The sequence below is a fragment of the Ylistrum balloti genome, unplaced genomic scaffold (genome assembly GCF_031769215.1).
Source record: "Ylistrum balloti isolate Yb309-2 unplaced genomic scaffold, AGI_CSIRO_Ybal_v1 Utg369860, whole genome shotgun sequence".
Classification (NCBI taxonomy): domain Eukaryota; kingdom Metazoa; phylum Mollusca; class Bivalvia; order Pectinida; family Pectinidae; genus Ylistrum; species Ylistrum balloti.
This window is the reverse complement of record NW_026782008.1, coordinates 97,086-117,897: the sequence shown is the minus strand read 5'-3', so window position 1 is coordinate 117,897 and position 20,812 is coordinate 97,086. Positions and strand designations below refer to the sequence as shown.

Below are 20,812 nucleotides of genomic sequence, written 5' to 3'. Positions count from 1 at the left end.
AAACCCGCAAAAAAAGGGGAAAAAAAAGAAAGTTCAAACGAACCAAAAACAAACGAAGTGAAGTTAAGATTGGGGTATATATTAGTTTATGACTAAATAGTTTGTTGAATCATCACAAGGAGTTGTTTACAGGGAAGAAAAGCCACGTGGGATTTCAAGACAGAATACCATTTCCAAATACAGCTAAAGTAGATGATACAGTTTGATTGTGTGGCCAAGTTTTCATTAATCTGAGTCATTTATCTAAATGCTCTGTCGGATTCCATGAACATGGCAACATAACGATACACGCCGAAATTAACTGTCAAATCTACATTAGTCAAATACAACCAAATGGCAAATATTGATTTAATTTTCGTATTATAATGCTCAGACATTCTATGATAACCGGAATATTGTTTGGATATTTAGACAGTTGCCGATAACCGGCCGCTAATCTCCCCTATTGCTGGTTAGTTACGACATTCTCATGCACGTGCTGTCAGTCAGCGTCGTCAGTCAGGAGTAATGGCGGGCGTGACGTCATCCGAGATCGAATCCTTCCGCGGTATAGTCATATGATAAGAGGATGTGTGAAGCGGCTTTCATTAGAGGCAATGCCTTGGAGAATTACATCCATAAATATATAGTGTTATGTTGTCAGTTATCGAAAGTTTGGAAGCAAGAAATTTTATGGCGAGTATCAAATGCATTAAATAGAGGCAAATTAAGATAAAAGTGATTATACAAACGACGGTAATTACTCTTAATGATCGCAATTATTTTTATGAATCAATCAATTCATTACGACAATTGCTAGTCTTTTTACGATATTCGTGGTTATAAATAAACCGGGAACGAGGAAGGACATCAAAAACGGGATGTTGGAGGGCGGGAGATGGGCAGACGACACTCTCGCTCGCTCGGCCTGTATCAGAAATGAGTGAGAGATAAGAGGACGCAGTGATGATACCGTACGGACACAATCGAGTGAAAAACTGCATAAATAAACGAATCTGATTTCTCTCTGAAATTGATTATTCCGTTATGTTTCCCATTGGTATAACAAAATGGCTCTGTGCATGAGAAGTCAGAATCATTTCATTGAGACAGGCCCGCGATTAAAGTGAAGTGAGAAATTACCGATTAAGTGGAAATTCTGTTTTTGCGTGTTTGCCGTCCAGAACGAGTAAGTTCCAGAGTGCGGACACGGATCTGTGCCGGAGAATACTGTCGCTCCCGAGGGTGGCGACAGTCGGGATCAGGGGTCAATAGGAATGCCACCAGGCTATGACCTATGAACAAACCACGCGCCGAAGATCGAAATATGATATTGAATATAAATAAAACAAAATGTAAACTTTAATAAGTTCACAATATCTGTGATTCTTTTGAGTTTAGTAATGTTTCCTTGGTGACTTTCGTCAATTATGAAAACAATTTAATGGTCAATATGTATAGGGTATAGACATGTAATGTTTTATGAATATTCATTTATATCCATCAAAATCGTTGAATGCGCATGCTAGAAAATATTGAGGCAATGTTATGCAATAAAACATGTAAAATAGCAACAGTCACGCAATATTTTGTTGGTCAAGCAATTGAAAATAATCTGGAATGAAGTGGGCCAATTTGGCTGGTGTAAACGGTGCTAAAGATTGAATGCTATCTGATATTGGTAAGATCTGAACACAAACGGAACAACAAAGACCTAAGTAAATTTACATACAATGTAGGTAAAGGTATAATGTAGGTAAAATTATACATAATATAGGTAAAATTATATACAATGTAGGTAAAGTATATACAATGTAGGTCAGATTATATACAATGTAGGTAAGCTTATATACAATGTAGGTAAGCTTATATACAATATAGGTCAGATTATATACAATGTAGGTAAAGTATATACAATGTAGGTAAAGTATATACAATGTAGGTAAAGTTATATACAATGTAAGTAAAATTATATACAATGTAGGTAAAATTACATATAATGTGGGTAAAGTTATATACAATGTAGGTCAGATTATATACAATGTAGGTAAAATTATATACAATGTAGGTAAAGTATATACAATGTAGGTCAGATTATATACAATGTAGGTCAGATTATATACAATGTAGATAAAATTATATACAATGCAGGTAAAGTATATACAATGTAGGTAAAGTATATACAATGTAGGTAAAGTTATATACAATGTAAGTAAGATTATATACAAAATATACATTGTAGGTCAAATTACATACAATGTAGGTAAAGGTATAATGTAGGTAAAATTATACATAATATAGGTAAAATTATATACAATGTAGGTAAAGGTATTATGTAGGTACAATTATACATAATGTAGGTAAAATTATACACAATGTAGGTAAATTGATATACAATGTAGGTAAGATTTTATATATATATATATATATATATATGTAGATAAGATTTTATACAATGTAGGTAAAATTATATACAATGTAGGTAAAATTACATATAATGTGGGTAAAGTTATATACAATGTAGGTCAGATTATATACAATGTAGGTAAAGTTATATACAATGTAGGTAAGCTTATATACAATGTAGGTAAGGTTATAAACAAAAAGATGTGTTAATATGATCCGGATTTTGATATTTTTAAGTGTCGTATAGAGTATTATCCCTATCCTTAACATCATTAAACCGAATAGGCGGACGGGAGACAACTCTGACAGGGTGAAGTTACGGATGTTGGACAGATAACACACCCATGGTAGTCCTGAGCACAGCTATGTATTGTTTGTTCTGCAATGTTTGGAGTGATTCATCGCCGGGCTGACTGGAGCATCGAGGATATAAAACGTACTAGATCTTAGTAACTGGCCCAGTAAAACTTACATATAACTGAAGTAAAATTAACGTGAATCTGGAGCATTTGAAGACGTGACTGAGTGTAAAGCGGTTGGTAGCCAGATATTTCAATAGAACTGCAACCGTATTACAAATAAAAGCGAATATCGGCAAAATCTTGATTAATAAAGGACGACTTTATAAGGAAGCAATTTGGTATTTTACGCAATCAAAACCAAGGCTAGGCGTAGATAGCATTAAGGCTGATATAAATGAGCGGGGTAATAAGTAGCCTTTATGTTGACAATTTGATCAAAGCAAGCACCAGGAAAACAGTCTTTAGAATTGCTATTAAATACTGACAAAGATCTACAGAATAAACCCCCTTTCCCTTTTTTTTAGAATCAGAACGTCCGACTTATTTCGCGCAAGAGATGAGGTGTGAACTGGAATACAACTCCCTGAATCAAAGTCAGCGGCAGTCATTGATATTTCAGTGACAACGATCGGCGGAAACTATTGGAAATAAAATGTCGGCAGAATCTGATGGTGAAAAATCGGCATTATAACGCGAGTTTTGTGAGCGGGGGGAGGTGTGAAAACGTAATGACGGCCCGACTTCTGCTGGCTCGCGTAATGGGTTCCGCCAAGGCCGACAGATACAGCTTTCATTGTAAGATATTATTTTATCACGGTCGCCCAATGGAGGACGTGGCGGACTATCTAGGGCCCATACTGATGTGGCATAACGATCAACGGACCCTCGGGAGTCGGCTCAGAGCCGCAAATTTCTTGATAATTGCCTCGATACATCAGATGTCAAGTGAAAAATTATGTAAATCATCGGACGAAATGAACAATGGATAGTGGAACAGAACGGCCAGCTCCCGCCGGATAACTTCCCATATTGTTTCATGACAACCCCACATTACAACGATATCACAAATGCTTAAATCACTTTTGTGTGCAATTCCATTGATGAGATCCCAAATTTGGAGAAATTGTTAGTTTATGCAGTTCCCTTGTACACTCGCGTGTGGAAGAAATTGGCTCGTCACCGACACGGGCCTGTCCAATGACAGTCGCCTTCTACAAAATCCGTAATAGATGGCAAGGGTTAACGGAACCAACAGGACGCAGGGCTCCACTCCCTGACACATATTCTGTGTAATAAACAGAAAACAGAGTATCTATTTAATTCTAGTATATCACATCGAATACATGATATCTATTCTGGTTCTAGAAGTATATCATACCGGATACAGTGTATCTATTCTGGTTCTAGTAGTATACCACACCAGATACAGGGTATCTATTCTGGTTCTAGTAGTATACCACACAGGATACAGGGTATCTATTCTGGTTCTAGTAGTATACCACACCGGATACAGGGTATCTATTCTGGTTCTAGTAGTATACCACACAGGATACAGGGTATCTATTCTGGTTCTAGTAGTATACCACACCGGATACAGGGTATCTATTCTGGTTCTAGTAGTATACCACACAGGATACAGGGTATCTATTCTGGTTCTAGTAGTATACCACACAGGATACAGAGTATCTATTCTGGTTCTAGTAGTATACCACACAGGATACAGGGTATCTATTCTGGTTCTAGTAGTATACCACACAGGATACAGGGTATCTATTCTGGTTCTAGTAGTATACCACACAGGATACAGGGTATCTATTCTGGTTCTAGTAGTATACCACACAGGATACAGGGTATCTATTCTGGTTCTAGTGGTATATCATACCGGATACAGGGTATCTATTCTGGTTCTAGTAGTATACCACACAGGATACAGGGTATCTATTCTGGTTCTAGTAGTATACCACACCAGATACAGGGTATCTATTCTGGTTCTAGTAGTATACCACACAGGATACAGGGTATCTATTCTGGTTCTAGTAGTATACCACACAGGATACAGGGTATCTATTCTGGTTCTAGTAGTATACCACACAGGATACAGGGTATCTATTCTGGTTCTAGTAGTATACCACACCGGATACAGGGTATCTATTCTGGTTCTAGTAGTATACCACACAGGATACAGGGTATCTATTCTGGTTCTAGTAGTATACCACACAGGATACAGAGTATCTATTCTGGTTCTAGTAGTATACCACACAGGATACAGGGTATCTATTCTGGTTCTAGTAGTATACCACACAGGATACAGGGTATCTATTCTGGTTCTAGTAGTATACCACACAGGATACAGGGTATCTATTCTGGTTCTAGTAGTATACCACACAGGATACAGGGTATCTATTCTGGTTCTAGTGGTATATCATACCGGATACAGGGTATCTATTCTGGTTCTAGTAGTATACCACACAGGATACAGGGTATCTATTCTGGTTCTAGTAGTATACCACACAGGATACAGGGTATCTATTCTGGTTCTAGTAGTATACCACACAGGATACAGGGTATCTGTTCAGGTTCTAGTAGTATACCACACAGGATACAGGGTATCTATTTTGGTTCTAGTAGTATACCACACAGGATACAGAGTATCTATTCTGGTTCTAGTAGTATACCACATCGGATACAGGGTATCTGTTCAGGTTCTAGTAGTATACCACACAGGTATTGATTTTGGTATTGGTACACCCACCAGTTACAGTATATTTTTCCAGGTTCTAGTATACCCACCTCCTTCAGGCCACCAGTATTTATCTTTGGGTTCCATTGCTAAACGGCCTACCTAAAGCATGACAAGAGAGATAACTCGCCTAAGTAAATACAATCAGGTTCTGTGACACGATAGTGTCTCGGAGAAACGTTTGTCACTGTTGGCTGCAATAGGTCTCTAAATTTCATTACATGATTTAGTCTGATCAAGTCGCTCTTGCCTGCCCGAATAGATGTTCGCCGAAAGTGTTGTTACCACAGCGTCATCCGACCATCACGAACGATTAATAAAACTCGACAAGTTTTAAGCTTGTTCCGGAAATGTTCCAAAGAATACGATTGGTAATCAAAATGAGATTTCTATTAATAGGTACTGTATTTATCATCAAGTCTAAAGGGTCAAACTATCGACAGTGTTGTGGCATGCAAGATATCTGTGGATTTCACTGTACCAAGGTTTTATCAGATGCTGTAATAATGTATAAAGCGGTGTACGGTTGTTACGTAAGATCGGGTTAAGTAGCTAGTGAATTAAACAGGTGTCATTACCCTTTCTAGTCTTTCACCGTCATCTCCCTGTCCTTCTACATCGTCCGTACAGCATTTAGTCTTACATCTTCAATGTTTGGATTTGAAGATATACGTGTCAATCATCCAAAAGTTATTTCTGAACGATGGCCACTTCTTTTTTTTTCCAATTTATATTAGTTACTCTCTGAAAGTTCTGAGAACTCCATTTCTTGGACAGGTAGTCGCTACCACCAGGTCACATTCAACAACAGAATTTTTCTGTCGACAACGTAACATTATTACATATCCGTTTATATGGATTCAACAAAGGAGGGTGAATATGTATGGATTCAGCAAAGGAGAGTGAATATGTATAGACAATTTACCTTTGCTGCCTTCCATACAAGTTGACTTTCGGACTGATTCTTGTCCCTGCCATTGAGTGTTATTATTACCATTATAACTATTAGTATCCATCATTGAACTCACTCCTTATTTGACTGATGTGTATATTTGTTTATAAAAGGAGGGGTTTTATAGGCTATGGCTAATGCTCAATTCCTTTTGTCAGTAAAATCATGACAATAAAAAATATTCTGAAAAGAAAATTGTCAAAATATAGAGCTGGTGCCACTTACAAAATTATAGGAGCGGTGCAGTGGTAGATTGGGTGTGAATTTCTCTCTCATTTTTACATGGCAGTAAGTGTTTAGCGGCTTTCTGTGGCATCAATAGTTAGAAATGATCTTACTCTAGCACTATTCTCTGCAGGAACGATAATCTAAATCCTCTTTACTAATCACGTTTTGATAATCCTAGATGTCAAGATCCCAGATTACATTTATTGTATAAAGGGGAATAACTCCTATAGATATTACAAACCATTATTAACCACCAATGTACATGAAATGGGTCTATGAAGAACTTGGATTCACAAAAATAAAAATTATAAATCTGTTAAAACGATGACTTTTTATATCATCATTATTATTAAAAACGATTACAGAGATTCTTTCAAACCACAATACTAACTACACACATATCTGGACATTTCTTAGCCTCAGATCTACCAAAGATTGCTTTTCTCTGTCTTCTTCTAGCATGAGTCTTTTTTTTTGATATCGGAGTACATTTCCTTGTAACTCTATACCTATATCACATAGCAGAAACATTGGTGTAGACATGGTAGAGTATTGCTGAAGACAGGCTATACAAGTATAAATAACACTGTGAGATGAAAGGAGTTATCTGATGACATGAAGAAGTTTGAGGGTCATTTAGATCAATTTCAAAACTCTCTAGGACTGTAATACTTGATAAGGAAAAAATACAGAAAGACAATATCAGTTGTCCTATGTTACATTGTACACAAGACATGGCTAATAATGGCGGTTCATATAGATGGCAGATGATACTATTGTCAAATTTCATAATGAAACACAACATTTACATCTATATGGCAGATTAGGTTCTTGTAGATGGTTTATGTAAACAATTAAACACATCATAGAAAGTCTTTATTCCAGCCAGTTCATATATATGGTGTGTCAGTCAAAGTTTATAATAAACCATTGACAGGACATTTTCAGTCAAAAGTGTGGTATGTAACGTAGACTACAAGGGCGCCATTTCTTCGTCTACCACATCTGTAGGGTCACTCGACATATCCATGTATTTTTCACGAACGTCTTTGATCTTTTCATATTCAAACTCGGCTCCAACAGCACAGGACATGAGGGACTGAAGGTCACGTTCCTCAAGGTCACCAAACAGATATCCATTGGCTTTGTCCACAACCTTCATCACTCGTAACATACTCTCCTTTTCCTGAGAACAGTAACATCACAATCTGATTAAACAACCTAAGAATCAGTCTCAAAGAATCATAAGTAAATAAAAGATTCCAGAAACCAAATTATATCAACCTAGAAATTATCAATTAATTAATAATCATACAAATTATAGAAATGATTACTTAATAATCATACAAAACAATCAATTAGTAAATCAACAAATTAACAACCAACAGTCAATCAATCCTTCTTCAATCCGACAACCTTTAATCCCAGCAGTCTCCATTTAATCCTACAGATCAAATACTTTTTATTGGCTTTATAGTTTATCAGGAAATATACGGTATGCAGAGTTTACTTGACATGTAAATGTGTCACTTATCATGCTTCCTCTGTATATACTAACTATATGTGTGACATGACGTTACATGTAGCTGTATATAATTCAAAAATTCTAACCAATTTTCTTCCGGTATCATTAAATGTGAACTGATCAGTTTTGTTTTCACAGTTCTTCCATCACTAAGGTAACAACATATGACTCTGGGCCTCATAGGATGTTCTAAGAAGTTGTTAAGGGAATTTAAAACATCTGAAAATTCCAGGCAACCTTTAATTCACTCCAAAATGCTATATGCCAAATATGACTCTCAATCTTATGGTTATGATAGACACATACAAGGCTGATGTTATTCTTTGGCATATTAAGTCTAATAGGTAAACAACATTATATATGTTAGATCTAAACCACCACAAAGAAATTACACATGTTAGATCTAAACCACCACACAGAAATTACATATGTTAGATCTAAACCTCCACACAGAAATAACATATGTTAGATCTAAACCACCACACAGAAATTACATATGTTAGATCTAAACCACCACACAGAAATTACAGAAATTATATATGTGAGATCTAAACCACCACACAGAAATTACATATGTTAGATTTAAACCCCACACAGAAATTATATATGTTAGGTAGAAACCACCACACAGAAATTATATATGATAGATCTAAACCTCCACACAGAAATTAACTGTAGTCAGGTCCATACTTGTATATGATGCATATAAGTACAGAACTTGTTTATCTTTACCACTACATTAATTGACTTGAATATTACATACAACTGTGTACATTACTGTACCTGTACATCAAGTGTGTGTCTTCATCACTACATCAATTGATTTGAACATTATATACAAATGTGTACATTACTGTACCTGTACATTAAGTGTGTGTCTTCATCATTACATCAATTGATTTGAACATTATATACAAATGTGTACATTACTGTACCTGTACATTAAGTGTGACGAAGGAAACAAGGCTGTATTCCTCTATGATGTCCACCAGGGCTGAATTCAACTTCTTGTATTTTTGGAATTGTTCATCTTCCTGTAACACAAGATGCAGCAATGATTCCCAATAAAAATTATATCAGCACTGTTTATACTGATGAGAAAACAATTTTAGGAGACTTTGGAAGTTAAGTTGGGATGCAATTCCTTAGACAGTACAATAATATTCTTCCTGGTCTTGAACTTTATTAAACTCTATTTTGTAGATAAATACAAACAGTGTGACTGTCCATGTTTCTGAAACACGAAAGTAAGCAATATACATGTACTTCAATTAGCTGAAGTAGCTGTAACATGAAGAAGAGCATTCAACTATATACGTGACCTAGAAATGGGTGATATGTATTTTTCTTCAAATATCAGCTATGTCAGTAGCATTGACAGAGTTATCAACTCTGAACATATAAAATCTCTATATAGCATACTAGCAGGTGCCTTGAGCAAAGAAGGAAGGAAATAACAAAAGTCTACCCGTCACATTTATATTTAAACTGCAGTTAATTTCTTTCCGACTGTAAGTTAACAAGATACTATATATGTATTAATTTTTATCTGGCCATATAACTTTATTGTCATTATCATTACAATCTCAATGGCCGTCAACACATAAATGGTCATTAGGGCCATCATGCAGTGAAACACGGTGATCCAAAAAGGAAATAACATCAGACAAACTAAAAGGTAAAAGGCAAATGCTAAAAATCTTAAATGTTATATTATCACAAAAAATGGTAAGTCATAGCCTATAATAAAGACCAACACCTTTCAGGTAACCTAGCTTTTTATAAATCTCAACAGTTTTAAAACTTTTTTTTAGACTTGTAACTTTACAATAAAACATTTCTTGAGAAGACAGAAGGTCAATGCAGTCCCATCAAAAATGTTTAACGGTGAATGGCTCATCACATCATATGTACCAAGGGTTATCTTCGCCTTTCAACATATATGAATATGAAAGGTATGTATGGCCCATTTGAAGACGGTCAAGAACAACTTTGTCTCGGTGGTTGTCTCTATAGCATGGGGACCATTCAGCGATAATAGGTTTTAGGGAGTGCAATGGCCGAATAGCTGATAATCTAAAAAGAGAATTCCTTATAAATGTCCGAAGAAAATCACAAATCTTGATTACCTTGAACTGCTCAAGCAAATATGACAGATCAAGCACTTCTGTATAAAAGTCCAGGTTGAATGAAAGCTTGCCATACTGTTCTATGAGATCACACTTGGATAAAACATTCACATGAGGTAGTTCTAACTGTAACATTGTGGACAGCGAGGTTAAGAGCACAGAGATAAACTTGGAAGCATCACTACAGTAATGTGAATCAACAAGGTGGACAGCCACCAGTCTGTAGTCCCACTTCTGTAGTTGGGTAACAATGCTTCTCACAGAGTTATGGTGTGTATACAACTCTACTTGTCCCGGTAGATCAAACAATAAGTACTTATTTCCAATTTTCTCCAGTTCCTTTTTGAGCCAGTCAATGTTTTTTTCAAGATACTCCATACAGTATACCAGTCCACCATTTGGTCCAAGTTTTAACAGTTCCATCACATCCTCTAACTTCACTAAGTCTGCGATATCCAAAGCACATTTATAAGGGAGGTGCTCATTGGCTGGGTCTAAATTGATGACTGCCACCTCCCTACCAAGAGAGGTGAGGAACTCGGACATGCCAAGACAGTAAGTGGTCTTCCCTGATCCTGGCGGACCAATCACAACTTGTCCAAACATAGTCACAGATTTGGATCTGTATAAATCAGAAAGAAGACAGCTATTTAGTAACAAAATTGCAATGACAAAACTCAACCAACTCAACGTAAATAGTGTCATATCACAAAAATAATTTGTTTTACCAACTCACTAGATTTAACGTCCATTTTTCCATGTTAATGTATACGTATGGGTCAGTTGTTTACATATGCCCTATATACATATAGTCAGATTTTACTACATAACTAAATCTGTCTATTTAACCAGATCTGCTGGTGTTCCAGTACGCATACACGAATACATGAACATTGTCTTGTATACGTACACAACGTTACATAATGCCGTCTAATATTGTAACAATTATTGTACGTGTTGTTAATTCACTTTTACAGTTTTAGGTTAGGAAACTGAAAGTAGACATTTGAAAATCAGATGTGTATGGTTACCAGTTAGTTACGTATTGATGTCAGAACCGGTCCATCTTCGCTAAATGAAGACTAAACTCTTTAAAAAAATCCTTTTTTTGTCAATTTCGATGTCACTTTGTAACATACTCACAATTTCCCTTGTTCTCCTTTCAGCTCACATGTTTTTTCTTCAACACAAACGCCAAATAGAGCCAGATTATATCCCTTAGAACGGTAAAAATAATTGAATGTATTACAAAAATGATTTGTGGTTGTCATTTATTTAAAATAAAACAAATCAATGCTTTATAATTCGAAAAGGTATTCAAGAGCATAATTTACGATGTTACATATACAATGAAATTTTACAACGAGAAATTTACTATTGAAAATTAATTCTCTATCACGAAAACGCTTGTAAATAAATAAGCATATGACCCGAAGATGGCTCTGTTGTTCACAGCGACACCGGCGTAAGTGTTATACGTTTCTCATAGTTGTCATCTCTCTCTAAGTAAGTATTTCTATATCTACTGTGATCACTTTATAACCTGCTGGAAAAAGTAAAATCGAAAAATCATCATCTGTGCGCATATGATACAGCGACACGCCCCCTTTGTACACTGTAGTACATAATAGTGGAGTTGTAAGATGTACAAACAGGAATTCACTACTAGTCTATGTGTGCTTCACAAAGTCTTCTACCCCGATGACAACAACAGATTCGACATCTCCAAAGAAACATCTCAATCTTCCATAGCTTCTAGCCTTTATAATGATTTATTAGGAAAATAAATGGATGCAGGCTGAAAGCCTCTATATCCATATCAACGATATGTAGTGCCAACTGTTAACTTAGAATTTAAGCATTACAATGATTATTTTTCCAGTGTTCATCAAGCAATACTTCAAAATGGTAAACGTTATCTGCATCGATGATATGTTGCCGTAAATTGTTCCATATATCTACTATTCTGTGACTAAAGAAATCCCTTCTATCCAGGTTACAACATTTAAAAAAAATCTTCTCTGAATGACACCTCGTTCGTCTTTAGGTGTCCATTTTGAAAGAAGTTTTCTGTTACTCTATAATAAAAAAATATGTTTCACATTTCTGAAATCATTTATGATATCCCTTCTGATTCTGTGAATGAAGCATTGGGAGATTTAATCTTTTCAGATGTTCCTGGTACGATAAGGTCGTAAGTCTGGGGATTAGCTTTGTAGCCCTCCTCTGTACTTTCTTGATCAATTCAATATCAGTAACTCTAGATAGGCTCCATACACTTACTGCATACTCATGGTGTGGTCTAACAGGGGCCTTGAATAATAATCCAAACATTGACTTATCAAGATAAACAAACAATCTTCTCATTAGTCCAACTACACTATTTGCCTTGTTAACAATATTATGTAGATGTGTGTTGAAATTTAATTCCTCCTCAATAGTTACACCAATATCCTGTATAATTTTGTATCACAAACGAATAGTGGCAGTGAAGAAGTTGGTGTTTCTGGGAGGTCATTGATATATATTACAAATGAAACCGGTCCAAGCACACTTTCCTTTGGTATACCACTGATTACAGGGTATGTTTTTGATGATTCTCTGTTTACACACCGGCATATTTTATTTAGAAAATCCCCTATCCATTTTACAACTTTCTGACTCATGCCATATCCTGCCATTTTTTTTACTTTTGCCTGGAGTGGTCAATGACACTAAATCGGTAATAGAAAGGAGTAATGAAAAGCATCCTGTCATCGCTGAGGTTTAAACTAGCGACCCTTTGATCTCTAGCCAGATACAGCTGCAATAAAGGGAAATTCCCACTAGCAGATGCTTGTAAGGTGGCCTGTAATCAAGTAACAGTGTTTGTTGTATCTACATTGTAACGGAAATATATCTAATCTTGTTCACCAAGCCTCTCTCAAGAGCTGGTTGACAAAGACTATTTTTTGAATGGAGAACTGCTTCAGGTTTGAGGACCATCCAAAGATAAAGGCAACTCAAATGGGAAGGGAGGTAACTCAGAGTTCTACTAAGGTGCCTTAGAGCTTCAATGTGCACTCTTGTAATGTGAAAGAGACTTGTGTCAGACTGCCCACCAGCTTCCCAACACATGTACACTATGCAGTCTTTGTTTCATTTAACATGCCCCATTTATGGACAGAGGCATGTAGCGATGTTACGTGTGCATGTCCCTGTATGTTTATGTACATGTAACAAAATTGAAACTGTAACATGTGTAACTGACATCAGGAATCAAGCCTTCAGCATGCTAATCTATGACTCTACTAACCGAGCCGAAGAAAGATACTCCGTCAATTGAGTGACGGAGACTGTAACACTATTGACAAGCCACAACAACTGACTCAGGATTATGTAAAGTGAGAAAGTACCCTTGTTTATAACCAACTTTTAATACAGGTGTGCCTGAAGGATGGTGTGTACATATGTAGATGTTTAAACTCAGAGGCAGAGGCTACACAACATACAACTGAAATATAAAAACATTGTGTTACAGAATCAAGAGAGCTGTGACATCAATCAATGCTTTAGAAAGCTCCAAGTTTCCACTGTTGCTGACAAGAATCACACAAAAACTCCATTTAAAGGTAAGTGCTAATATATTAGAGATTAAACAGTACATTTATATTAAGTCCTGTGTTGCAATAACAATAGATGTTTGTAACTCATGTTTTTACATGTAGATACACTGGTGTATTTATAATATAGTATTTGTACAATTCATGCTGACAACTTTATTTTGTTATCATATCAACAATTTTTTCTTTTATATTAAAGTGAGTTGTTTGATGTTGTTCACACTTAGTAATGGTATTTTCTACATTTGTCATGTATTTGTAGGATGACAGAACATTTAGTGAGGACGAAGAATCCAAACTACAAGATGCCCTTGGACTGACAGCAGGTGACCTTGAACTTGTTCTTCAAACTCTTGAGTTTTTCTTGCAACAGGTATGTATGAGGAGCTGTATTGTATATATCTATTATATAACTTGCCCTTGAAAGCAAAGTATGTGTCTTGACAAGAAAAGGAAGGGAACATTTACATCAGAAAATAATCATCAGTTTTAGTGACAAGGTTAGTCTGTATCATCATTTCATGCATAAACTACTAACAATTAAAATAAATGGATTAGATAATTATGTTATATAATTATTTCAGACATTATAAGATATATATTGATTTTGTATTGATAGGCAGCCTACCATGCAGCCAAACCAGCAGTGTTTACACAACAGCTACAGCAGCTGGACATGGATGAGGACAAGGTGACATCTTGGATTACATTGTTGTATCTGATTGATCAGTTATGAAAAATAATGTTAATAGTAACTCTGATGTAAATTCTCTTTTCTGAGAAACAACATACATTAAAGAAAACCACACTTCTGTGTAAATTATATTGTTAAGTAAAAACTGTAAAAATGCTTTCAAAATTGATATCTTAAGGTGAAAACTGTGGTGGAGGCATGGACAAGCAGTGGAAGGGAGGTGGTTCAGAGGCTGAGACAACGAACTCTCAACCCCAAACAGGTAAGGATAAAAAAAGAAATTGTTACATCCTAAACAGGTGAGACATCCTAGATATCACCTCCCCAAACAGGGGAGATAACAAAGGTATCACATCCCCAAACAGGGGAGATAACAAAGGTATCACATCCTCAAACAGGGGAGACATCCAAGGTATCACATCCCCAAACAGGGGATATAACATAGGTATCACATCCCCAAAACACGGGAGACATCCAAGGTGTCGCATCCCCAAACAGGGGAGATAACACAGGTATCACATCCCTAAACAGGAGATATAACATAGGTATCACATCCCCAAATAGGGAAGACATTCAAGGTATCACATACCCAAAACAAGGGAGACATCCAAGGTATCACATCCCCAAACAGGGGAGATAACAAAGGTATCACATCCCCAAACAGGGGAGATAACACAGGTATCACATCCTCAAACAGGGGAGACATCCAAGGTATCACATCCCCAAACAGGGGATATAACATAGGTATCACATCCCCAAAACACGGGAGACATCCAAGGTGTCGCATCCCCAAACAGGGGAGATAACACAGGTATCACATCCCCAAACAGGGGATATAACATAGGTATCACATCCCCAAATAGGGAAGACATTCAAGGTATCACATCCCCAAAACAGGGGAGACATCCAAGGTGTCACATCCCCAAACAGGGGAGATAACACAGGTATCACATCCCCAAACAGGGGAGACATCCAAGACAGGTATTACACCCTAAAACTACAAATGCCAACCCAGAACAACTTGACCTTATGTACTTCCATCATGCAACCCACAAGAAGATTTGACCCTTATTAAGTAATTGTGTCATATGACAAAGTTTAATATTGATATTCTTGTTCAGACCATAATGTACACTGTACATATCATGTAAGATTTGTCTCCCTTGTTACTTAAGTACTAACAGCCTTTAAAGGAAATACTAGCATGATGCCTTCTAATCCATGGCAGTGTGACTGTTTCTGAAAGATATTATGGCAAGTGGTTGAGGTTTGAAGCAGAAAAAAGTGCCATGTTTTTGTATTTCATTTTAAAAACAGATGTATTTATAAAGTTACTTGGCATAAACACACCCAATACATGTATAGGTCCACAATTGAATGAGGCATTTTAGTTCCGTCAAAAATTTGAATTTCCAGATTTATTACAAAGGAACAAATGTTATAATGATAATTGATGTCTGATTTATTACATGTTTTCCATTTTTATACTTACCTGTATCATAGGTTACTTATTTATTCATTATCAATACATTATAAAGTTTAATTTGCATAAAAGTGACACAAACTGGAGACCGCTTTCTATTAACCTGATTGTGTATAAATTATATTTACTTACCTGTACAGGTGTGTATGTGACTGATGGTGTCTTTATATGGTGATCAAGATTAAAATATACATAGACATATATATATACATAGACATATATATATATACATTAAACATTATGTACTGCGAAGGCTGGAAAGTACCTAACAATGATGAGACACTATTTGTGTGATGGATAGGTGTATTAAGTACTTTGTATAGTTGTATCCTGACAGTTATAATTAGGATATATTTTGTTATCAACAGCTTATCATGTTATTTTCCATGCAAAATAGCACAAACACTTCCAATTTTTCATTTATGCAAAGTCTTTGCAAGATAATATATATATGGTCAATTTAGTTAGAAGTTATAACCTGGTCATGTGGTAGGTGTGTGGTCATATGGCAGGTGGTCACATGATACATGTACATGTTTGGTCAGATGGTAGGTGTGTGGTCAGATGATAGGTGTGTGGTCAGATGGTAGGTGTGTGGTCACATGGTAGGTGTGTGGTCACATGATAGGTGTGTGGTCACATGTTACATGTACTTGTGTGGTAGGTGTACAGTCACATGATACATGTACTTGTGTGGTAGGTGTGTGGTCACATGATACATGTACTTGTGTGGTAGGTGTACAGTCACATGGTAGGTGTGTGTTAGGTGTGTGGTCACATAATATATGTATGTGTGTGTTATGTGTGTGGTCACAAGATACACGTGTGTGGTCAGATGTTAGATGTGTGGTCAGATAGTAGGTGTGTGGTCACATGGTAGATGTGTGGTCACATGTTAGGTGTACAGTCACATGGTAGGTGTGTGTTAGGTGTGTGGTCACAAGATACATGTGTGTGGTCAGATGGTAGATGTGTGGTCACATGGTAGGTGTACAGTCACATGGGAGGTGTACAGTCACATGGGAGGTGTACAGTCACATGGGAGGTGTGTCTGGTTTCAGGAAAATGTCAGGAAATCATTTCCTGGTAATGATTTGAAAATGTAAGTGATTTAAGATATCTTGAAACATTATTAAACAATGTGATACCTAATTACACCTAATTAGGAATGCACATGTCATTCATCACGATCAATGTCTATAGATTAATCATCAGTTAATAGAGAACAGTATATTGTGTTTGATTTACGATAGGGCAATAAGTTATTTTATAATTAAAGGAAGACTCTGATACTGGTTCCTTATTATGTACTTCTATCAGATGTTTTGCTTTATCATGTACTGACATAGTGAAGTAAAGAGAGTAGAGAGAAAAAGTAACATTGTCTGTTTTGGAAATAGAACTTAAATTTAGGTTTAAAGTTGATTTTGTTTCGTTTTTGCTATAGTGTATAAAGGAAATTGCTTCTTTTGTTAGGAGATTGTTTGTGATATAAAATGTAAGCAAAAAGTGTTCTTTTCACATGTCAGTTTAAAAAATGGAGATATTTATTAAAAACTTTTTTCATGGCCCTCATCAATATATGTAAACTGAATGTGTACTGTCTTTAAGGAAAAACCTTGGTGTTAGATTTATTTCTGTTTGATGTGTTAATTGATTTTTATTTTGGATTGATACTGAATTAGCCAGATGGGGAGAGAGAATATTATACCATCAAATAGGAAATTATATGGTTTGCAGTCGAAGTAATGCCTCTGTTTTTTTTAAAGCTGGAAGACATCAATTGGAGACTCAATCTGCAAATGGCCCAGTCAACACAATTAAAAATGAAAATGCCAAATGCCATGTTTGAATTGGGTGTTAAAAATGAAAATACAGATGTAAGTGAAAAGAGTAGATAAAGGTTTTAGCAGAAATACTTATCATATGTCACCGAAAGATTTCATGGCAAATAATGAACTAGTGAAATGTTGCCTCTGAGAAATGTTTTATTTGACTTAAATCAAAAGTTTAATGAAATAAATAGAAAAATCGTTCAAATATATGTCAAGCTCAGAGGATAAAAGGTCAATGTGGAAAGTTCTTTGTGTTACAGTGTAAATAATTTTTGATGGTAAGGGAAGCTAAACTGATTGAAATAATGCAGTTACAACATACTTGATATGGCATTAAGTTGATCAAAATCATTGCCGATTCACATTAGTGTTGATTCACAGGATTAGTGCCGAGTCACATGATCATTGCTGAGTCACATGATTAGTGTTGAGTCACACGATCATTGCTGAGTCACATGATCATTGCTGAGTCACAAGATCATTGCTCAAACTATGATACTATGTTTCTTATATTTTCAGAAACAAGAAAAGATAAAGATGGAGTTTACTCATGATGAACTTTATCAGTTTTACACCCAGGTTTGTGTGTTTTGTTTGGTAATTCATAAGTTGCTTATAGAATGATTTGATTAGTATCTACATGTATTATATATAATTATGTCATGTGTGTACACAGGGACCACCACAACAATAAATTCAAATCATGGTTATATTTTTCTTCTTCCATATATACATATACACTCTCTGATAGAAGGTTTGAAGAATGAAGGTAATTTTCATTATTGACTTAAGTACAGTAGCATGAAGGGAATGAAATGTTAGATAAAACAAAAAGATAAACATACAAAAACACGTAAAACAGATAAAACTTTAATTTGAATGTTTCTTTCCTCTACAGTTGGAGATGGTACAGAAGCAGTTGGACAGCTTAAGTTGATAGCCTGACCTTATAAGGAAATTCCAAATACTACTGTGATAGGGGATTATGCAGGTGGTCAGCTGATTTGTACTGACCAGGAAATATTGTATACTGACCACAGGACATGAGATGTGGATATATGTTCAGTTTGTACAACCCAACAGAACAAGTATTAATGCAGTGGGACCAAAGACATGAACTGTGAGGTTGTAAGAAGTGTGGTCACGAGTATGGCATGGCCGTGTTCCTCTAAGATACTGTGAGGTGTCTTGTTTACATTGCTATAATGGTTTACCTCTATACCTCTATACTCACAACCTGCAGTAAAATCAGTCACTGTGATTAGACATTTTAAAACTGGGCTTTCTAAGCTCCCTGCACTACAATCCAGTCATCTTCATTTATAGGAGTTACTTCCCTTTGACCTTGAAGGCTAGATCCATTTCTTCATGAGTAAATTTTCATACATGTATTAATAAAATAAAACAGACATTGTGTTATCAAAGCCCACTGAATATTTATATATCACATGTATCAAATTTCATAATAAACATAATTTATATGAACCAGATCAGTTTGACCGGACTCTGTGTCCAGTATTCCTTCATCATCTATCATAGCAGCTAACTTAATTGGTGAAACCAAAATGGGATGTCATGTGATGTGTTTACCGATGTGAAAAAGCAACCTAATATGAATCAGGTTAATTTGGTGATCTTGATCACAATGTAAAGACGGATGATAAGTATAGGTATATACATGAGTTTTACATACATTGGAGAATAGGTTGTCACTCCAGTACCTTAGTCACGTTTTTATCACATAATTCCCCTGTTATCCAATGAATTCACCCAGGTAATAATATTGCATATGTCTATTACATACACCCAGGAGCAATTTTCTTTACCAATCAGAGATTGTGATGTAATAATACATGTATAAAAAAATGATTTTACATCCTGAATTGAAATGATGCAACAAGATGTCCGTCTCTGGGTCCGTCTCTGGTGTGATTTTGCCCTCTACATTTTGACCATGAAATCTGTGAAAATGTAACGTTTCTGAGTTATAAAGTTTTCATTTTACATGAGATTTTATGTTACTTGTCGTGAAATTTGATTTTTACCTGCCAATTCTCACAAAAGAAAAACTTATAAGATTCAGTTTTGAAAAATCTCATTTGAAGTGAAAAATCATACTAGAACTACATATATATGTGTGTGTAAGGATAGAAAAAAATAAAAGTTTTAAAACCAGAAAAAAAAGTAAATTTTATTATGAAGCAACAATTCCTTACCTTAATTATAATTCACATATTAAATGCACATATTGATGATTTTTAAAATTCCCAAATTAGCATTGCTATTTGTTCTAAATTAAAATATTTTGTATCAAGTCACAAGATTTTATTATTATGATAATAAAGTATTTCTCTTTATAATAAAATGTTTTTTATGACTTAGTGTACGAGAGAGTATGGAATCGACAAACTCTGTTGGCTGTACAATAATTCAGTGCACAGTAAGGTAGAAAATAATGTGATTATATGGTACACAGATTTTTGACCAAAACATACACAAGATGGTAACAATGTACTTTAGTCAATTTGGTTATACTTTCAAGCATGCGCTTTTGGTTATAAATGAATTATTCCAAAGAGTTTTAACCTATTTTCTTATTACACTTTCGTCTTTGTGTTTGAACAACATCACAAACAATATTTTTCAGTTGAAGTTTCAGTGGAAAGGATCCATTTTAAATAAATTGCTTTAGATGATATTGAAGCAGCTGTTTCACTAGAAATTTAATTAAATTACAGGTATCAATTAACAAGCTATGTTTTCTTTCTCGTAAAATCCAAGAAGAAAATGAGAAATTTCCCTGTAACACAACCAGTAGGAGATTAAAGTGTGACGTCTTGTTGACTACATGGTCACCTTCATCTTATAACACAACCAGTAGGAGATTAAAGTGTGACGTCTTGATGACTACACGGTCATCTTCATCTTATAACACAA

At 35.5% G+C, this 20,812-nt stretch overlaps 2 protein-coding genes across 2 annotated transcripts; one reads left to right on the top strand and one right to left on the bottom strand.

The window, feature by feature from the left end:
- Positions 1–6,918: 6,918 nt before the first annotated feature.
- LOC132545882 (GPN-loop GTPase 2-like) lies at positions 6,919–11,472 on the bottom strand. Its single transcript, XM_060209554.1, has 4 exons — positions 11,405–11,472; positions 10,262–10,883; positions 9,068–9,166; positions 6,919–7,793 (listed from the first exon to the last, which is right to left on the bottom strand). The coding sequence occupies exons 2-4, from the start codon at positions 10,865–10,867 to the stop codon at positions 7,581–7,583; spliced, it is 918 nt and encodes a 305-aa protein (XP_060065537.1). The 5' UTR covers positions 10,868–10,883; positions 11,405–11,472; the 3' UTR covers positions 6,919–7,580.
- A 223-nt stretch (positions 11,473–11,695) lies between these two features.
- LOC132545883 (COMM domain-containing protein 10-like) lies at positions 11,696–20,137 on the top strand. The gene is made up of 8 exons (XM_060209555.1): positions 11,696–11,726; positions 13,782–13,872; positions 14,126–14,236; positions 14,483–14,554; positions 14,736–14,819; positions 17,810–17,920; positions 18,395–18,454; positions 18,774–20,137. Exons 1-8 carry the CDS (start codon positions 11,698–11,700, stop codon positions 18,810–18,812), a joined length of 597 nt encoding a protein of 198 aa, XP_060065538.1. The 5' UTR covers positions 11,696–11,697; the 3' UTR covers positions 18,813–20,137.
- The last annotated feature ends 675 nt before the right edge of the window (positions 20,138–20,812 follow it).

Excerpts from the sequence above, each read along its gene's own strand:
- LOC132545882 (XM_060209554.1), bottom strand. The coding sequence starts at position 10,867 with ATGTTTGGACAAGTTGTGATTGGTCCGCCAGGATCAGGGAAGACCACT. Across the intron at positions 9,167-10,261 it reads ATTTGCTTGAGCAGTTCAAG|GAAGATGAACAATTCCAAAA; the intron begins GTAATCAAGATT and ends CTTGTGTTACAG. Across the intron at positions 7,794-9,067 it reads TCGTCACACTTAATGTACAG|GAAAAGGAGAGTATGTTACG; the intron begins GTACAGTAATGT and ends TACTGTTCTCAG.
- LOC132545883 (XM_060209555.1), top strand. The coding sequence starts at position 11,698 with ATGGCTCTGTTGTTCACAGCGACACCGGC. Across the intron at positions 13,873-14,125 it reads CACAAAAACTCCATTTAAAG|GATGACAGAACATTTAGTGA; the intron begins GTAAGTGCTAAT and ends ATGTATTTGTAG. Across the intron at positions 14,820-17,809 it reads GAACTCTCAACCCCAAACAG|CTGGAAGACATCAATTGGAG; the intron begins GTAAGGATAAAA and ends TTTTTTTTAAAG.